Source organism: Anguilla anguilla, chromosome 6 (genome assembly GCF_013347855.1).
Source record: "Anguilla anguilla isolate fAngAng1 chromosome 6, fAngAng1.pri, whole genome shotgun sequence".
Taxonomy (NCBI): domain Eukaryota; kingdom Metazoa; phylum Chordata; class Actinopteri; order Anguilliformes; family Anguillidae; genus Anguilla; species Anguilla anguilla.
This window is the reverse complement of record NC_049206.1, coordinates 15626150-15647470: the sequence shown is the minus strand read 5'-3', so window position 1 is coordinate 15647470 and position 21321 is coordinate 15626150. Positions and strand designations below refer to the sequence as shown.

The 21321-nt window shown below is 42.0% G+C and overlaps 2 protein-coding genes across 2 annotated transcripts in view; both read right to left on the bottom strand.

The window, feature by feature from the left end:
- The window catches only part of LOC118230352 (inactive tyrosine-protein kinase transmembrane receptor ROR1-like), a 91038-nt gene that overhangs the window by 32165 nt on the left and 37552 nt on the right, over positions 1-21321 (bottom strand). Inside the window, 5 exon segments of the mRNA XM_035423283.1 lie at positions 5890-6055; positions 13546-13757; positions 14136-14381; positions 15235-15552; positions 15942-16069. Coding sequence (XP_035279174.1) covers positions 5890-6055; positions 13546-13757; positions 14136-14381; positions 15235-15552; positions 15942-16069 — 1070 coding nt within the window.
- Positions 9584-12663, bottom strand: LOC118230356 (toll-like receptor 13). The gene has a single exon (XM_035423288.1). The coding sequence runs from the start codon at positions 12611-12613 to the stop codon at positions 9818-9820; it is 2796 nt and encodes a 931-aa protein (XP_035279179.1). The 5' UTR covers positions 12614-12663; the 3' UTR covers positions 9584-9817.

The window sequence follows — 21321 nt, the reverse complement described above, 5'->3', positions numbered from 1 at the left end:
TTATAGATACAATACAACAACACACAATATAGTAATATCAGAATACTGTAAAATGGAACCTGGATTGGTGCAGAGTCCTCTCTAAAGACAAGTTTTGTGTCCCACTATGCATGGCAAATGCCTCCTCATACTTGATTAGCTCCTCCAAAGCTGAAACAAGAGGAGAACAGAAGTCACTAGTGCTGCTTTAGTAAAAAGTTTAGTAAATTTGACGAACATTGGCTGTACACTATACCACAAGTTGCAGTTCTTTAATATGGATTTTTTGTGACCATTGCTTTGTTAGTTATTTTAAAATGTCCAGTGGGGGTTGGGTGTATGAAAGTAAGCAATCTCCCAGCTAATGTCTTCAATGTTTAATAAACTGAGTAATAAAACTCCTCAATGTGAATTGCATTTAGTTTATTAAACACATACATTGCAGCTGTATTTAGAGATGCTATTAGGACAAATGATGCTATAAAAACATCTGTAATCATTGGGCAGTTCTAATGCTCAGACGCACTCAGATTCCTCATGTGAATTCTTGTCCCTGTTGTAGCCAGCTTCATCCATGCTTCCAAGTATTCCTCAAAGCATATTCTCCTGACAGCCCTGAAACCAATGGCAAAGAAATATCTTTATGCTTGCCTTGTTTTTACAAATAAAAAAACTGGCCCTGCAAGGCATTTCAACATGGAGAATGTAGCTCAAATGCACTATAAAATGGTAAAAACTGAAATATGTGCTTGAAGACTTCTCTGACATTACAGCACGACTGCAAGATTTGAGTTAGTTTTGGGTTTTTTTTTCATTGTAAACCTAGTTTGAAATGCACTTTCTTTGAACTTTCACTGTTACCAACATTAATTTTATCAGGTTCGTTTGTTGCAGTTTTACTCTTTCTAGATTGATCTCACTTGTTTTCATTAACCTCAACATATTTCAGATCAGGCTGCCCCCTGCACAGTCTGGCACACTGTTGAAACTTTACAGTTATGTGAAATAGTTTTATCGGATCAGCCAATGCATCTAGTACCTTTGAGGAGAGGGGCAATTGGTGAAAGGTAAATCTTAACACAGAATCCAGGGACTTCAGATAATGCTGTACTGACCTGTCACACTGCACTTTCTCTCCTGGCCTTGCTCCTACAGGGGGAAAAAGGGTGAACTTATGTCCTAAATCTAGATTCAAGGACAGGTCCAGGTCCCAGGTGGCGTGTTTACTTCACAGCGGACAATAATACACTGACTGAAGGCCAGCATATCAGCTCCCACAGCCATTGCTAACAAAAGCCCAATGCAGTGGAGTTCAGAGATATGAATAGCTTACCAGGGATACTCAAATCTGGCCCTTGAATCCAAATCCGGCCCAGGATTTCTTTCCTGCCAGGTAATTAACTGGACAATTGGTGATACCGATTGGCCGAACTGCATCACACCTGACTCCTAGGTAAAGGGAGGGTGGAAAACCGGCAGTTCCCGGCCCACGAGGACCGTGATTTGAGGAAGAGGGGCTTATACTCTTATAGAATTGTTTTTTGTTTTAAAGTGCTATACAATAAATTCTATTGAATTGTACTGAGTGATTTACAAAACAAAGCACAAAGTGCATTTAATAAATTAAATTATGTTCAAACTGTACTTTGTCCTTGGGACCTTAGCCTTTAACCGCACAAGGTAATCATAGGTTTTTAACGGTCCTGTGTGGACAGCAAGGGAAACCCCCTGCGGACATGCCAGTATTCAAGCAGTAATGTATGAATCTCTCTCTTCGCCCTCTACCTCACCGGCCTGGTATCACAGATTCTCACTTTCGTCAAGGCCACCATTCGGCGTCGCTTGTGGAAGGGCAGACAGGTTCTCACCCAGCAGTTCACCTGCACCCTCCACGACCGGGTTTGACATGGTCTGAGAATGCAAAAGAGAGGGACACGGCACACAAAAATATAAGAGAAAAACATCCGTTTCTCAGATTATCATTAGGCTATTTTCAGAACAAGAGCTGTGCAACAGTAAACTGCCTTGTGTATTCTGCAGCATTGGATAATACAAATATAGTGGAGACAATCCATTCTGTGATTGTCTTTTTCAGGTTTTTTTGAACCTCGTCTTCTGTAATCCTTATTGTCAGTCCGCAACCATGTGCTGCTGCCTGCCTTGGCCGGGACAGTCGTGAAAAAAAGATTTTTTAATCTCAATGAGGTTTTCCTGGTTAAATAAAGGTTTAATAATATGCCACAATATTTACTACAAAACAGAACTCTTGCACAGGATCCAAGTTTACATCAACCTCAACTTTGATTGTAAACCTATACACTCAGGAAAAAAAAGACTTCATATGGGAAACCTTTTTCTTACTAGAACTCTATGGTTGGTTTGAAAAGTGTGAAAACTCCAATATTTAACCATTTTGCCCAAAAATGAACCACTGAACTAGATAGGGTTCCTCTATGGAGACTCAGGGAAGCCTTTTGGAGCGCTAATGAGATTGTAGTTATGAACTGGATTTAATTAAAGTCACTTACCTTTTGATGAAAATTCAGCAGCAACAAGTTTAAACATTTACTGCCATCTTGTGGAGCGTATCTATCATTACTAGCCTACAGCCAAAAACAAATAATTTTCCAAGAATAAAAGATTAGGTACAGTGAATGCAAAGTGCCAATCTTAAAAAAGAAGAAGAGAAACAATAGGCTTAGTGTTGTCAAATTTCTTGTCATCACGAAGAATCCATGACTTGTTTACATTCTGGACAGGTGTGTAAAAAATCTGTCTGTAAAAAAATCTGTTTTCATCGCAGCGCTTTCGACGCAAGCAATATCAGAAGCACTGTCATAATATTTTTTCTTACTGTGAAAAGTGCCTGACCTGCAGGAGTAGGTAATGTGTTACTATGGCGACACAATTGTATCGAAAAATTCCAAAATGGAAATAAGGCTATATGCCGTCACTGCATTTAGATAAAACCTACCATGCATCAAAAAAAGAAAGAAAAAAAAGCCTTACACATTTAGTTTAAATATAGATCCACTAGTCTGCCATTGAGAAACTGGCTTACTTGTAGTTCATAAAACTCAAATGTAACAAACATCCATTGTACACTAGTGGCTTACTACTATGACGGTTCACTTTTGAGCTAAGTACACTTTTGTCAAAGTTCCCTTCTGCCTAAAACTGGTTATTCAAGTAGTAGGCCTATCATATATCGTGAAAGCCACCCCAGCACCACCCCATAATGAAATAAAGGGGAGTATCTGTAAATAGTACATTAAAAAGTGTGCCTCAGGCAGGTTTTTGGATTAATTAAATTCACTGCACAGACAAAGATGTCATTATTAAGAAATCATTGAAAAGGCATAATAATAGGACACCACCGATTGTATAATTCAGAAATATATGAAAATACAATGCAAAAACGAGTCTGAAATGTATGGCTCCTGTCATTTGACAAAAAGCTTGGTTGAAACTATAACTTTGATTTAAAACTCCCTACCAATCTCTGTCAATTTATATGAAGCAGAGTGATCTGAAGCAGCAAAAATACACGACTCAATTATCTATTTTTGTACAAAGCAAAAACAGGACCACTTGACATTTCATTTGTAAACACATGAAAATGTTCCAACTCATTTTTAATTAAACAAGAGGTGAGTACATTCGCTAAAAATAGAAAACGAATCAAACTAAGATTGACCCTTCGGTATAAAGTTTCTCTGGTCTTTACAGGGAACTACCATAAAGAAAAGAACATAAGAGACCATTCTGAAATAAGAAAATCTGTAGCAAAGTCACTAGGCAGCAACAAATGCCAACATATTACATAAACTGTACAGTATATCATAGCCTGCTCATCCTGCTTTGCATGACTTAAAGAATTCGCTAAAAGATAATACACATTAACAGGCTGCTTCTACTCAATATAAAGTGAAGGAACTGACTGGTCTGGCTGAAGATTATACTTCACCAGCAAGTAATGTGGTTTGATCTTTGCCGTTGGCAACAAAAGTACAAGCTCTCAAAGTTCCTCACAGTATTTTTTTTAACAGCTTCCACATCTACAAATTGGATCTAATGCTTTTAAATATTACATTACAGGCATTTAGCAGACGCTCTTATCCAGAGCGACTTACACAACTTTTGCATAGCATTTTACATTGTATCCATTTATACAGCTGGATATATACTGAAGCAATTACGGTTAAGTACATTGCTCAAGGGTACAACGGCTGTGTCCTTACCCGGGAATCGAACCTGCGACCTTTCGGTTACAAGCCCAGTTCCTTACCCACTGTGCTACACTCCGTGGTCTTTGCTCCTTTCTACAAAAAATAAAACTTATAGTGAGTAGAAATGTGCTGCCTCTAATTGGCTGGCTAGCAACAGTTTCTGTGGCAAAATAGGAAACTGACACACGATAGCATCGGAAGCAAACTAGTACAGTTGCAGTACAATGCAGTCTAATAGTTGTTTTTAAATACATTTTTTTGTACATTTTAATTATAAAAAAACTTATAAATCTGTGAATGCCATTCAAGGCTTTCATATGTACAGCCCCAATAACCCCCCACCCCTCCTAAAAAAGTTAAATTATTTTTTATTTTATTTTTTACAAATAATTAAGGAAATGTACAAAAATACTGGGCTACAAGTGGGCAGTTATGCTGGATTCATCAAAGCTGTGCCGGCTAGGGTCAGTGAGGTGCAGAGTGGCGTGTGTGGGGCTGGCCTGTAGGGCCTTTTGACTCTGCAGAGCCTTTTGGTGTGTGACTGCGGGTCGGGGAAAGCAATGGGGCACCAGCGGCACGGCAGTGTCATGGCTGGAGCAGATGGAGGGCGCACTGGTCCCAGTTGGGCCCGTGCTGGCAGAGCTGCTGGCGGAGCTGGGGGAGCGGCTTTTGGGGGGCGGGCAGTGCGCAGGGGAGCGGGTGGGACCCGGCGGCAGGAGGTCGGCCGTAGGGAAAGGGGCGTAGCCGGGGGATACCACATAGCCATTGACGGGGATAAATCTCTGGCTTAGGGGCAAAGGAGCCGCCACGAAGCCTGCGATATGGGGTGGGGGCAGGGCTTGGCCGTGCGCCGGGTAGGTGTAGCCGGCGTAGCGGGGGCTCCCAGTGCTGCTGATGGGACTGGCGCTCAGGGAGGTGGTTTGGGTGGTGGCGTTGCCCCCTGAGGGCGTGGTCGAGCTGGTGTGGGACGAGAGTGCTCCCCAGGCCCTCAGGCGCGAGTGGATGTCCCTGAAGCGAGGCCGCTGGGCTGGGCCCTCCCGCCAGCACTCCACCATCAGGCCGTACAGGCAGGCTGGGCAGGACGGCGGGCAGGCCAGCAGCTGCCGCTGGTGTACCACGTCCACCACCTCCTGGCTGCTGAAGCCGCAGTAGGGCTGCAGGCCGAAGCTGAAGATCTCCCACAGCACCACGCCGAACGCCCAGATGTCAGAGTCGGTGGTGAAGGTGCCGCAGGCAATGGCTTCCGGGGACATCCAGCGGACCGGCAGCGGGCGCCTGTTGGGGGCGTAGAGGTAGTCGGAGGTGTAGGCGTCCCGGGACAGGCCCAGGTCTGAGATCTTGAGGTGCATGCGCTCGCCCACCAGGACGTTGCGGGCGGCCAGGTCCTTGTGCACGAACGAGCGGCCGGACAGGTACTCCATGCCGGCCGCCACCTGCGCGGACAGGCGCAGGAGGTCGCCGTGGTCCAGGCCGGAGTGCGCCGTGCCGTCCTCCTCGCTGCTGCTGGCCCCGCCCACGTCCGAGTGCGGCGAGCGCGAGATGAGGAACTGCCGCAGGTCGCCTTGGCTCAGGAACTCCAGCAGCATGCAGACGGGCATGTCCTGCGTGACCACGCCCAGCAGGGACGCCACATTGTGGTGGTGCAGCTCAGCCAGCAGCGACACTTCCTGCTGGAACTCACCCCACATTTGCGGGCTGGAGGGGTTCTTCAGGGTCTTGATGGCTACCAGCTGGGCCTGCTCCATCCCTGGCAGGTACAGGTGGCCTCTGTACACCCTGCCAAAGGTGCACTCACCCAGCTCCTCCATGAAGCGCACAGCCGACAGCGGAAGCTCCTTAGCTTTGCTCTGGGAGAAAGAGAGCAATCAACCAGGGATTTAAAAAAGTCAACATGTATTTTAACATGATAAAATTAACACATTTTTAAATGATACATTTTTTCATTCCACCATTCAGTTTTGGCAGGGCACACACTAAGGTTAGCCAGCCTCAGCTCATCTTCACTCTGCAATGCTGCAGCTGAACTGTGCAGTTTCTTCCTTTGATGTTGTCTGGACTGACACAGGCAGACTGTAGGTGCTTGATCAATCAGAAGAGTTGCTGTTGAGTGCTGATGCGGAGCATATCCTGCTGACCGGCTTCAGCTGGCGATTTGAGGGCAGGGTTATGACTGAGCACCTTCACATCACTTCCCATGTGAACTTCCACGCCCCTTTCACAACTAGTGCCTCTCAGAAAGGTAAAATAATGTATAAATCCAACATAACTGAGCAGTCTCTGAACATATATTACTGGTAGATATTTACTGCTCGCTTTGGCATAAAGATGGACATCAGTCACCCTCATTTTTGGCAGCCCATCCAGGCATTGAGTACAAGAGCCATAGAGAGCAGTAGCTACAGGCTAACTAAACTAGCTGACTAGGAAGGTAGCTAAAAGGCACTGGAGATAAAATACGAACTACAGTTATACAGTAACAGTGTGTGAGCCTGTTCTCCACCTACTACGCAATTTAAAAAAATGCTTCCTGGATGGGTGAAGTTGGTGTGTCCAACTCATTTGCAAGACGTATTCTCTTTGCAGATGAATTTGTGCAGCGTAGCTGTTCACGAAGAGACAAAATTAATATATATTAATTACATTGCTCATTATTGAATTGCTTATTTATTCATTTCATTATCAACGTATTTAATTTTGTCACATTTGGTATCGAGGGAGCACCACTACTGTGCACTGCGATGGCCAGAACATCATCCAAGATCGTTAGACCACCATACTTTCAGCACTATATAGGCTAGATTATTGCAAATCTGTTGACGGTATATACCTGGCACATATGTTAAACTGACTGCAAAGGTGTTACGTGCCAGGTTTGTTTTTTTCTTCTGGTCTCATTATTCCGTCAAGTCTGCTACGGGTCACTCCGCAATTGGTGAAGAAGAGGAAGAGTGCGTTGTTTTCCCCCCAATCCTCTTCTGCGGACCTGCCTGGCGGCCAATGAGGAACAGACCCACACCTATATATAGCGAATATTGTCAGTTGCACCCCAGTGACTTGGATTTGAATGTTAGTTCACTCCTGCATTGCTATTGTGACTTTGTGCTATTTTGACTTCTGTGTATCGATCGTAATTTCTGAAAAGGGTTCTAGTTTGGGTTTGCGTCTCTGGTTTGGTTGCTGGTTTTGTGTTGTGTTAGGAGTGGGATTTAAGTAGGTGTTTGTTTTCTTAACTGTCACTGTTAGTTTCACTTGTGTATATAAGGAGTGGGATTTAGGTAGGTGTTTGTTTTCTTAACTGTCACTGTTAGTTTCACTTGTGTATATATATATATATAGATACGGGCGTGTACCACCCTTGTATGTTTTTGTTCAGTTTAGAATAGTCAGGTTCGGAAGATTTTCGGGTTTCAGTTAGTTAGTTTCTTTCATTTCTAGAATTGTTAGTAGCTTATATATTTCTGTTTTGGTTATCTTCTTTTGTTTGGTACAGCCCCGTGTTTCCCCTCCTGTTTGTTCATTGTATAGTAAATTAATTGTGCAAATAAAATTTAATCTTTAATGATCATTCATTTTGTTACTCTCCTGTACTCCTAGACCACAATGGGGACGTAACAAAAGGTAAATCCTTACATGGCTTCAGACTACATTATATGGGGTCATTGCACTACTCCAGTTTAGAATCACATTGCAGCTCTGTCTGCGTCTTAATAGCGGTAAGAGAAATACATTAACACGTGTATGTATAGCATGGATGGTTTCAGTTCCTCAATCACCCATGTGAAAAGGTATGCAAATTTTAAACATGGGGCATCTTTCACTTCCTCCTCCTGAAGTCCCCCTTTTAAGAAGTGATGGGCTCTCTGTATTCATGCAGTTAGCCAAAAGACTCAAGTTAATATATATATGTAGACAAAGCTGATCCTGCAGCATAGATACAAAAAAAGTGTGGAAATTTTTTTTCTTTCAGTGCCATTCAATGTCTTCTTGCTATGAACTGAAAAGAGCATTTTAGCATTGCAGCTATTAAAAAACACAAATCAAGATATGAATCTCCAGTCATTTCAGTTTAATAACTTCACTTCTGTCCTAAGACCATTTAAGTTAAGACAGGCTTAATACATAATCTTGATTTAAAATGTTCTTTCAAGCGAGGATGTCGGTACCATGGACTACAAAAGACACTCCACAAAACTACAAAGCCCATATGTCTACCTCAAAGTCCCCCTAGTAGAGCAAATTTTAGTCAGTGGTTTATTGCAGCAGTGGCAGGACATATTTCACGAAATGTCACATTCCATAACAATACTGAATATAGGAGTAAATGCGCACAGCATTTTCATTTTGCTGTAATAATACCACTAAATATTGGTTCATACTCTTGGGGAGAAAAAGTTAACCCCACCCTATAAGTAGCACAGACGATGATGCGCATTCGTCCGACAAGAGAATGATTACAGCAGGGGACCTGTTACTCGAGGTATTGAAGTTTAGTAAGCCTCTGGTGCCAAAAAGCTATTTTCCTGTCCATTCTAAACTATGAATTTACCCTGGTAAAATGAAATGATTTTGGACAGTACTTTTAAACTTCTAAACTAAAATATTTTTACACTGAATCAATTACTCTCCAATTACTCTCCATACTCTCCATGAATGAGTATGAGGCTGTGATTTATATTTAATGACACTCATGGGCAATTTCTCTTGAATTAATTGAAAATTTTACTGTGAAATTATTTCAGACAAATATCCTAAGTGAAACTAACATGGGATGATATTACAGACTGTGGTCAAACCTGAAAATAGTTACTGGGACATACTAAATGATCAGTGGTATCAATACATATTTTGTTGAATGAACTTGTGATGGCGAAAGTGACCTGGCTCGCACATTATGGAATGTTTATGTGATAGCAGACATATACAACAGAAACTTTAATATACCGTATGTCTGTTTTGAGAACTTTATGGTAACCCCTGACATAGTTTGGACCGGTAAACATTAAATATGAATCTATAATATAATGTATTGTGAAATGTATTATATACACTGTATTACTCTTCGTGACAACTTGTTTATGTTCACTGTACTTATAACTCTTTATGGAAAATTAAAAAAAATGAAGTTTAAAAAAAACAAAAAACCTGAAAATAGTTATTTTCTAAGTTTTGTAGTCTACCCACAAAGATAAATGAATAACCATTTATGAACGTAAATTTGACTGATAATAAATTTAGAAAGCACCAATAAGTAAGAAAAAAGATTTCTTAAACAGCCTGTTTGAATAAACTATTACTGTTCCAAATTTCCACTTACTGTATAACACGATCTCAGCCAATCAGCATTCAGGATCGAGACAACCCTTTTTATACATATGTATTTATTCCCAGAAAAGAACAAATTTACAAAATTATGAGTGTATTAAGCCATTTATTTTCTTTTTCTCTTTATTATGTTGAGAAATTAACAGGAGTACATCCTATGTTCATAGAAAAAAATACCTGAGTGAAAGTAGTAAATGTTATGTACAATGCTGATGAATAATAATAAAAATAGTTCCAGGATAAGACTGCAATTTGACCTCACTTTTCCACTCCTGTAAATTGAAATCTCATGCTCCTCCACTAGTAGGTACAAGTTTAGCCCTTAGCCTGTCCCAGAAAACTGCTTGCTGATTTGGGTCCTGTGGCCAGTCAAGGTAGGTCCTGGTCTTCACCAGTCTGGCCAGCCTGTGGTGGGCTGACAGCTGGAAAGGGGATATTTTTTCCAGGAAGATGAGGATCAGAACATCCTTGCGTTCAACCAGCAGGCGATGTGTGGCCAGTTTCAGCTCCAGGGAGCACCAGTTGCTGTGGAGATAGTTTTGGCTGACCAGGCAGAGGGTCCTGCGGCTGCTGTACAGGCTGTCTGTGATATTGTCCACGATGTCTTTCCCCAGCTGAAAGTCTCGATTGTGCAGGCAGAGGCGCAGGAAAGGGGGGCCTCGCTCCTCAAGGTTGGGCAGCAGCTCCTCAAATACCCAACGCTCATCCTTCCCACAGTAAGACACAAAAGCATCAAAGCGATAGTGTCTCCCAGCTCTAGGATGGAGAGCCTCATCCAGCCAACCATGAGCAATGTGGAAGAGAGCAATGAGGTATGCACTAGCCAGGCTGTGAACCATGACAACCAGAATGAAAAAGACCAACCCTAAGGCCGTTGACACAAACAGCACAAACCCCACCTCTGTAGTGCAGTTATCCTCCACATATTTCACAAAGTTCAAGTTGCTATGTTCTCCTTCACAACTCATGGTCTCCTTTGAAGGACCCATTATGACTTCAGTTTGCCTCTGTTGTTTTGCCCATAGAATGAGCCAAGCATTGTCACAATGGCAGTAAAGTTTGGATAGATAAATGTATAGATACTTTAGATGCTTTGAGTGTTCAGTAAAGCTTTCCATTATACTGAAAGTATTACTAATTTTTAAAAATACCACTGTCAACGATCTGAGGTCTCTGGTCAGGCTGCCCTCCAAGGAATCAATTCGACAGTCAAACAAAGTTAATTTTTCTAGCTTACTTAGGTTGTGAAACATGACATCAAGGTTATGCTGAAGATTAAAGTCAACGTTATAAATGACCAATCTCCTTAAATGGACTAGGCTATTCAGTTCAGTTAAATCAAGAAAATTAGCTGTTAAGCTGGAAACATATTCAAAGTCTTCAACAAATGGAAAGTACTTCCCCATGAATTGAGAACCACAGAGTAACTGGTCTGTCTCGGCATAAACATTTATGATGGATTCAAAAAATGGTCTCTTGCAGTCATCAAAGGAAACTACCTTCCCAGTTATATGGAATCCAAGCCTTGCTTTAGGTTTGCTGTTACTGCCAATAATTACATGTATAGGCCATCTCCCAGAACTAATGTTTAAATTTGTTAATCCCGTTGGAATGTTGTTAAATATATAAGTCATGTTCAGTTTTACTGTTGAACCAGAATCTTGAGGTTGAAGGTATCCTATAGAAAGCAACTGAAGAGAGGCTAGATTTCTGAAAGTGTTCTCCTCAATGTGTTTCAAAGGATTCTGATCAATTATGAGGGATGTTAAGTTGTGCAAATCAGAAAAAACGTGTGTTGCAATAAAGGAAATCTTATTTTGTGTAAGTCTTAAAAATTGCAACTGAACCAATCCTTGAAAAGCATAATTTTCAATACTGTCAATTAAGTTACTTGACAAATCAAAATATTCTAAACTCACCAAGCAAAAGAACTGTCTTGCAGGAATAAAGTTTATTTTACTACTTGTTAATACTAGGGAAGTTAACCATGTGACTTGGCCCGGCAGTTTACAAAGTAAACAGAATTTTGAAGCATTGAAGGCATTATATGTAACCACTAATTTGGTGAGATTTTTCAATTCGTGAATAAAGTTTAAAGCCAAACTGACACCTGATCCTGGAGTACCAATTAATGACATTCCTTTCAGTCCTTGACAGGGTTTAACTGTAGAGTCTGTGTAGTTACTGATATTGTAATACGTCAAATACAGACTTTTAACTGAGAACATAGACACTGTTTTACAAATGCTTTCAAAATCAACTTCTGCAGGAAAGTTGTAAGAAAAGTCGTCGACATTCTTCATACCAGACAACGGAAGCTGACTTAACAATTTGCTTTCAGTTAAAACAAGGGATGATACATCTCTGAAGTATTTAAGTGCATCTTTCTCTATATAGCTTATATTACGAAAATCTAAAGAAACACCGTCAAAAGTAGGTAGCTTACCAACTGTCATGTTCATTGATGAACAGTTTTGGTATTTTAGGGTTTGTATGTTCTTCTCTGCAATATAAAGCTTCCTCAGTGATGTGACATTGATTACTCTACAGATTACATCTGTTATTTCCTGGATACAACAATGATCTATTCCAAGAGATTTCAGTTGTGGAATTTCACTGAAGACTTCAGGCATTATTTCAGAAATTCTATATCCAGTTAGTTGCAATGATTCCAGTTTGGGCAGGTCAGAAAATGTACCTGACTTGATAGATGTTTTGAAACAATCTTGGCCTGTACATGACTTTAAGGTCAGAATCTGCAGGTTCCTGAGCCCTTGAAATGCTGCTGGAAGAATCTGAGTGAGGCATCCAGAAATAGAGAGACGCTCCAAATTGTGAAATGCAGAAAATGTGTTGGGTAAGAGCAGACTGACACCTGTTGTTCCGTACGTAATGCGGAGAGACCATAGATCCGTTGGAAGCCCAGCCAAATCCTTCTTCAAATCTGTGACACCATCACATTTTGCCTCGTTCCTTGTTATATTAGGAATTCTTTCTATGATAGCACATTTCTCAGTACTCCAAACGCTGGAACAAAGGCTCCACAGAAGCACGACTTCAAACCAAGAGCTGATGAACCCCATCTTTCCTGAGTGAACTTCCGCATACGTTTAGATGTTATCACTGGTTTGTGCAGAATGTCATTGAGTCAGGAAATTGCTGTGCTTTCAAAGGATGTGGTTTATTCTTAAAATAAATAACAGAAAGCCAGTGAGGATGCCGTACAGGGTGAACCGTGGCAGCTGTGAGAGACTACCTGGCTCCCTAAACCACCAGTGTCCTGTTGGGGAAGTGAGGATGAAGTAAAATGTGTTTAATTTTCTGTATCCAGCAGTTTCATTAAAATTATTCTCTGATGCTTTCAATAGACTTCCCTCTGAATTGAAATCATGAGCATCAGAGAATAATTTTAAGTTATCATTAAAAAGATGGCTGTTAAATGTATAATTCTGTGTTAAATGTATAATTAGATGTTAGATGTATAATTCCAGTCCTGTCTTTGTTCATTTTTAAAAACATATTAGTGTACATATTTTCAATCACTGACACGTTTTATTTCAAGGCTGGCAAAATGCATCCATCCTTGGTTTTGAAATTGTTGAATAGAGTAATTTTCTACTCTCAGAAGTTATCAGAACAAACCATATCATATTTTTGAAAAATGTCTCTCCTGGGGGACCATTCCCCCAAACCCTCTAGAGTTTCTTTCTCTCTCCACCCCCTTGAGCCCAACAAACACCATCCCCCTTTTTTTACTCTGAACTAAAGAGCACTTCTTTAGAATTCACTTGCTGCTGCTTTAGAACACATCTCCAGAACACAACTGTCCCTGCTGTAGGAAATGTGTTTGCAATAATACCCGATCCTGATTTTCACATCTTTACAACATAACTGTGTTTTGTGTTGAATGCGCTCCATGTGGGTCCAGGTTCACATACTAAATAGACAGACTGTTCTCATCTCATCGCATCCAATTCTGAAACATTAGGCATGTGTGTCTGTCTGCTGCCGTTACCTTGGGCTTGCAAGCACTGAGCATGGACATCTCCACATTCTGGCCCCTGACAGGTTTGGGCTGGCGTGGGACAGGCGACCGTTGGGCCTTCTGGGCGTTGCGGCAGGTGCAGATGAAGAAGAACAGCAGGGCGATGGCCAGGGGAAGGATCACGCAGGGGACCAGAATGGACAGCGTCTCCACACCGCTGCGACCGGGCTGCTTCTGGGTGTCTGTGCAACAGGAAGACACCGCACTCTGTCTGGTCACCACACATACTGTACGCACACACACGGCACATAGGCTCTATATGTTCATCACACAAGTCACAGCACACTGTGTCTGTTCATCACACAAACCACATGGTACTGCGCAACAGGACGGAGTAATGTATGTACTGTGTCAGTAGTGTGTATCAGTAGACAGTAGTCAGTAGTATACATACTGTGTCAGTAATGCGTATCAGTAGACAGTAGTCAGCAGTATATATACTCTGTCAGTAGTGCGTATCAGTAGTATACATCAGCAGACTAGACTAGTGTCAGTAATGCTGTGTCAGTAGATAGTCGTGGATGTGAATAGGAAGTAGAGCATCTGCGACGTTTTCTCACCACACAGAGCAATGTGACACAGCTCCATGCGTACAGCCTCATTCAGGGTCAGGCACCAGGGCGCCTGCTGCTGGTTCCCTGGGTTACGGCAGTAGGAGTGGCCTCCACTGAGTTCTGGGTACCGCAGTGCCAGGTAGTCGTGACTGTGGGGGTACTGTGAGTTCCAGGGCTGGCACTGTAATCCTGACCTGGTCATGCTGACTGTGCCTCGGTAGTCCACCCCACTGCCGTTGTAACAGTGATGATCTGTGAACAGAGAGAACAAGAGAAGAACTGATTATTATAAGCTAAACTTGCAAGATAGCCATTACCCTACAGGCACGTGAGTGACATAATCAGCCACCTGCTTAGCTTCAATCAAATTGCCTGAAATGCCAATATTATTTCATTCAAAAAAAGTTTAGCAAATTAGTGACAATGTTTGAAGAAAAAAAAAAAATGTAAGTAAAATTAAGAACAAAGAACTTATATATATATTAAATCCAGACCATTTAATGACTGCAGACAGACAGAACAGTGGGCTCTAGGACTTGTTATTGGCCTACTAATGACTCCTAATAATACAGTTGAAGATAAGACAGAGACAGACATGCAGGAAGCACCTGGTAATGTTGATAGGTCCACCAACTGGATGTTAGGCTAGATAGAGAAATAGACAGCTGGTCAGTATTGCAGGGTGTTCTAGTTCTTGTTAAGGGGTTTAGCCAAAGGATATTAATATGAGACACGTTAAGACAGAAAGACTGGAGAGTTGTACTCTTAACTGAGCTTGAACATAGATCATTAGCAATTATGAATCCATGGAAAGACATTTCAGGGACAGAACTAGCTTTACAGACAAACAGTTCAGGCAATGTTTGCATGTGGCATCACTGAACAGTAGAGTGAGGAGAAAAACTGGGAAACAATTTGGTCCCTGAATATGGGTATTTCTAAAGCAGGTACTTACGTGGGATTTTCACTCGTGGGAAAAAAAAGTCTCAGCTTGTTTAGGGAAAGTCGAAAAATTCCTGTTCTCAATTTTATTTTAGTCCTCAATGGGCATGGCCAGGTGAAAGTACTCTAGTTGATGAGCATGCCAAGGAAGACGCACCCTTACCCTTGTCAATGTGTGTGGCCAGGGGGATGCCAATCCTCATGCAGGTGGAGGCTTCAGGAGTGTGGGCTGCTGCCAGCTGGTGGCAGTTGGGCAGTTTTAGGCGTTTTAGGATGGCGGGGTTCGAGCGGGCAATGATGTACTCGGTCCGGCACAGGTCGTTCTCCAGAACCTCGCACTCGTCCCGGCACAGGTCCCGCGGCCGCTCGCTGCCCGAGCTCTGGTCACACCCCGGGAAGGCAAAGTGACAGAGTGACGGGATGGCAAACTGTGAGCATCGGTCTGACAGCTGGGCCGACGTGCCGATCATGGTGAAGGCCGCTGAAAGAAGGCAGTTACACCTCAAGCACAAACCTGACACAGACTCAACACAAGCTTAACATAATATCTACAGAAGACTCAACGCTGCAGGTCAGAAATATCATTTCTGATAAACAATAACACCTGTTATCTGGGTCTTTGCAGAAAGCTGGAGGTGTCAATACCTGTAATGTGGGTCCAGAGCAGGATTACCGAGTTAGCTGGATAACTGCATGAATAAAAGCCAGAACAGATCTTTTTACTCCAGTCCATGTTCCAGATTTGGGAGAGTTCTGAGTTTTACTCAGAGCAGTTATCCAGCTAACTCAGTAATGCTGCTTTGTGAAATACCCCCCTGGTGTGAATGTACCTGTGACCTGGGTCTTAAGAGAAAGCCGGTGTGAAAATACCTGTAATCTGGGTCTCTATCTCGCCCTGCATCTGCAGGGAGTCCACAAAGATGCTCCGGTTGCCAATGAAGCGGGCGCAGGCGATGCCTCTGTAAGGCTGGCAGAAGCCCTCCTCCTCGTACACATCCCTGAGACAGGGGAGAGCGCATGCACGGTAGTTCTCAGGGTGTTCACTGCGGGGCAGCGTGGGGAGCTGTGTCAGGTGCACATGAACTCCCTTCCCTGCACAGACGTCTGGTTACGAGTCATTTCATACCAGCGGTTCTCCCTCTGTGGCCCAGTGTGCACAACCGTGAGGCCCGATTTGCAGACAAAATAACCACAATGTAGTACAAGAACAATGATCTCACTTTAACATAAGCATTATCTACACCCCATACCGAAAAACACCCTTCCTTTGGGGTATTGACCCTGAATGAAGGGCACTGCACACAAACTGAGCCACCCTCACTCTGACACTTCTCCTGCACACAGACATAAGCACCCAGTCCATTTTATTCAGGTACACACACACGCTCACATTATGCCGTAAGCCCATGACCTCATTAAGGAGCACCAACTCTACTCCCATAGTCATTAAGTGGACATCTTTCAGTCTTGTTTAGACAAGAGTTGAGGTAGGCTACCACTAAGAAAAATATTTACCTGTAAAAATATGTATATCTATGGTTAGTCAATGTTTCTGTAGAGCGCCAATGACATGTACATTTCAAGAGCACAGACGTTAGCACTGAACTCAAGACTGCAGAAAGAGGAGGACAAGTGATAATAAGTTAGAGAGAGTGAAGACCAGCAGGAAAGCTCACCCGCTGGAGGAATTCCTGTCGGTTAGACAGCCTGCGGTCTCTCTGTAGGAAAATAGCACCATCGCTTCAAGCCTTCATCTCACAAAACAGTGCCACAGACCCCAGCCAGGAATTGTGTAATTATTTCACCGTAGTCACCAATTACAGGATCATTTTTTAAATTTAGAAGCTTAATTTAGCTGCATCACATTTTTTACATTTGGCTAGTGCTCTGCTGAGAATTATGTTAAATGCTTAATAATCATAACCACCTTCTGTGAAGGATTTTAGAGGGAAAAGTACGGAATGTTCTGGAACTGGAATAAGACATGTATAATACATACATACAGTGCACACATGCGCACACACACACACACACACATACACACAGTACAAACACAGATGCATAGATTATACACACACACATACACATAACACATCCAGTATACACATCCTGTGGTCTGGGGCTATTTTTCATGGTTTGGGCTAGGCCTCTTAGTTCCAGTGTAGGAAAATCTTAATTCAATGACATTCTAGACAATTCTGTGCTTCCAACTTTGTGGCAACAGTTGTGGCAAGGGAAGGCCGTTTCCTGTTTCAGCATGACAATGCACCCAGCCACATAGCGAGGTCCATACAGAAATGGTTTTGCTGGGATTGGTGTGGAAGAACTTATACTCCAATACCTTTGGGATCAATAGAAAAGCCAAACTGTGAGACAGGCCTAATCGCCCAATTGGTGCCCGACCTCAGTAAAGCTCTTCTAGCTGAATGGAAACAAATTCATGCAGCAATGCCCCAACAACTAGTATAAAGCCTTCCCAGAAGAGCAAAGGTTGTTATAACAGCAACGGCTGGAACAACTCCATATTAGTGCCCATAATTTTGGATGAGATGTTGGATGTCAGGTGTCACCATACTTTTGGCCATGCAGTGTGTTTGTGTGCACGTGCGTGTACATGTGTGCGTGTGTAAATGTGTATTGGGGGTAAACTTGTGATTATTTCTGCAAATCATACATACCACAGCCATCGAAAATAACCATCATATAAACCAGTGGTTTCCAGCAATGTTGAATCGATGTAACAGTGTCTGCCACACAACTGTCCGCAGATACTTATTAGAGCGTTTGTGAGGTTTGAATCTTTGATTGCTGCCATACTAAGGCCATTACGGAAGACATAACCTGCTGTTGCACTGCTAACTGTTCAGATGGCAGTCATCATTTAACTGTTTCCATTTTCAATGAAACATGAAGCTTGGGCACTGACACTGAACACACACACACACACACACACACATTGATGCATGATGAAGTAGGCATGACCAGAATATGTTTTCAGCTTTCTTGCTGTTTAGAAATAAAAAACAAAATTTCCTAAAACTGTACATAAGCATAGGCAAAAATGTCTAATTCTGTTCATCATTGCAGATCATGAACATCATGCTTATATTAGTCCAGAGCTCAACATGTTTGCATTACTTTCCTTTCACCTCAGACTGGCCATGCTATTTACACGAAGGTCAACTGCAGTATATTGTATGACCTGTGGAATTAGGAAATTGCAATTTTAATTATTTGAAACACATTTTAAAACTTTTCTTATGGAGTAACATACACATTTATGTTGTGCAAATAATTAAAATGTAATACTCAATACAATTTTCTAGTTGAACTCATTTTAATGTGGTGGGGGTAAACAAGCCTTTCAATGTGTGAGGTGATCCCCATCAACCTGAAACTCCTGAACAGACCACGATGTTCTTCCACCAAAAGAATTAGGTGTAGAGGCCTTAAAGGCTCCCCATTTTTCATGGTGGATGAGGAGGCATCGACCCCTTCTTAACCAGCCTGACCTCCCCTGACCCTGACATCGTCTCCTGGTGGACTCTGGCTTGGGAGGTTTCTATGAAGCAGCTGTGAGCACTTAAAACCCAGCAGGCTTTAATGTACTGAGGATATTTATGGACTTTGGTAATTTATTAGCCATTCATTTTTTTTTGGAAGTTTTCATTCATGTGTATTATGCCTGCTTGAATAAAGTACAAAATATATATGAGAGGGTCAGCTGTCCCAATCTCCTTTAAAAATCAAAAAACAAAACATAACAAAAAACGGTCTGCTGGGCGGCTGATCCTCACCCCGCATTTCTACATTCATCATCTTGTTTAAAGTTTTGGGAAGCAGTCCGCTCATGGAAAAAACCCTTAGGATAGAGAAGCAAACAATAGCAGGAGCATGTGCGTTCTGTGAGAGGAAGGGATGCTCTCCATTCTCTGCTTCGAGTGATAAACACGAACAACTGACTCACTGCAGAACGCTGGGAGTGACATTGCCCTGGCGTTCTACCTCTTCGCCCGCTCGGCTCTTAATGTCTCTGCCATTTCTTATAGGACCGACATGTGGCGAGTCACCCTGCCTGCTTTCTACACCAGCACTCTCCTTCACACAAACGCCAGAACAAACTTTTGACCTAGACTCTCACTAAAAGCTCACCAACAGGCACGGATGATCACATGGCCAAACTTCTCAGTAAAACTGCTGATTTGTGGTGATGTGTTTATGGCCTCTGAGCCCACACACATATAAAAGCCTCAAGCTCAGCCTCTGTCAGTTCTCTGGTTTCTACATAATGTGTCACCTGTGTAAATTACTGGTCTGTGCAGGACAAAGTACGTTAGATGCACTGCAGAACTGTGTCCCTTTTGGGCACTGCTGTGCCATTTCACTTCCTGCTTTCTCGTATCTAATTTCCTGCCATGTTTCAGGAAGGGGAGTGGGGGGGGTTTGGTTGGGGAATCAGGAAGTGAAACATAAAAGGTTGAAGTTACATCTGCAGTAAGAATGGGCCACCATAATCTCTTGGAAATGCACTTCATCTGCAGAGGGCATTTCGGTGTGAATATGAGCAAACACTGTTGTGTTTTTGGTGAGAACAGAACCGCTTTCGTGGACACTGTGGGTGCAACCAAAGTATTAAAATAGTGTCAGCATGAAAAATAACACCTGAAAACTACAATGTGATCTACCACCCGATGGCTGATAGAATCATCTCCTCATCACTCAAAAGTTAGGCAAGCTGCCACTGCGAATGTATAAAATAACAGACATTATTTGCTTTCCAGATGCGTTTTCCCAGAGTCTTACACAGCTGGATACAGATGTAAATCTCAGACAGCTGGGTATTTACTGAAGGAATTCATGTGCATTTATTAAGGATATGCCAGCATTGTCCCACGTATAAAAAGTATACTTGAGCCATACTATTTTTTACTTTATCACACATTAAGTATAATAAGTTTATAATTATACTTTGTGTGCTCAAGTGTACTATTTTTCCTCATGGGATCCCCATATGAGTAGGAACTGACAACTATCGGGTTACAAACACTGCACTCACTGCTAGCCCTGGATTAAAAGGCAAAAAAATATTCTTCCCTTTTGAGCATATGATTACTTCCATAATTCATGGATGACTCATTTTAGACTTTCAGAATATATAAACCGTGATATTTTTACACGTTCATGAGAATTTTGTAACAATTAGTAACTGTTTTGTGACAGATTCTTTTATTATTTTCTTTAATTATCTTATATTTTCTATACATGGGTTTGGTCTTTCTCAGTCTTCTACAAAGGCCATCAGAGCTCACAGATATACTTGGTGACTCGGGTGTATGGTGCATGGGGACAGCTGTCATCAGTGATTCCATAGCTAGAGCCTGGTCTTCTTTAACCACAAGTGTCCTGCTGGAATGCTTAGAGCAGGGATGTGGAACGAGTACAAATATTTTTGTAATTGCCCTTTGTCCGCTGAACGAAGTTTGTTTTTCAAGAAAGTCATGGGAAAATTAAACAGCTTTGACAGGGCAACTACAATAATATTAATCTTTTCTCCAAATGGAAAAAAAAAAAAAAAAAAAAAAAAAATCACACTACTGGAAAAAATAGTGTTGATTCTCTCAATTAGGACTAACTGCACTGTTAGATTTTCTCTGCCAAACTTTTGCATTCATAGTACATTATATCAAGTTTTTGTTTGTGGAAATATGTGGACAATCCCTAGGTAGGAAATACCTGACATTTCACACTTAATTACTAAGTTAATTATGACTTGAGATCATTTGACATATCTGAATGCTGAAGTGATTTAATACATATTGTTTTTATGGTGCTTCTGGCCCAGGGCTGTTCTGCAAATCAAGGCCCTTCTGTTGCAAACACAAACCAGGGTCAGAACACAAACATATAGAGATGAATACACACACAGAGCAAGGTAACACGTTGGCAATAATATCACAGCCTTCAAATCGCCCTCTGCTGTACATGCCTCACACTCTGAGAATCCCTAATTTACAGCAAAAGGATATGGTCCTGTAATGGTATCCTCCCCTTCAGCAGATTTATTCAATTACTTCTGGCTTTTCTTTCTGGCAGTTCAAAGTGCTATTTTTGAAACATTTTAACCATGTGAAAGTTTGTTCTGGCAAGTGAAACTCCTTTACCCCACAGTGTAAGTAACAGGGGTGTATGTTCGACGCAGAAAGAAGTGTTAGCCAAAGTGCTCCATCCTTGGGAATAACAGACTGACATC

Bases quoted from the DNA above. Each gene is read 5' to 3' on its own strand.
- LOC118230356 (XM_035423288.1), bottom strand. From the start codon at position 12,613: ATGGGGTTCATCAGCTCTTGGTTTGAAGTCGTGCTTCTGTGGAGCCTT.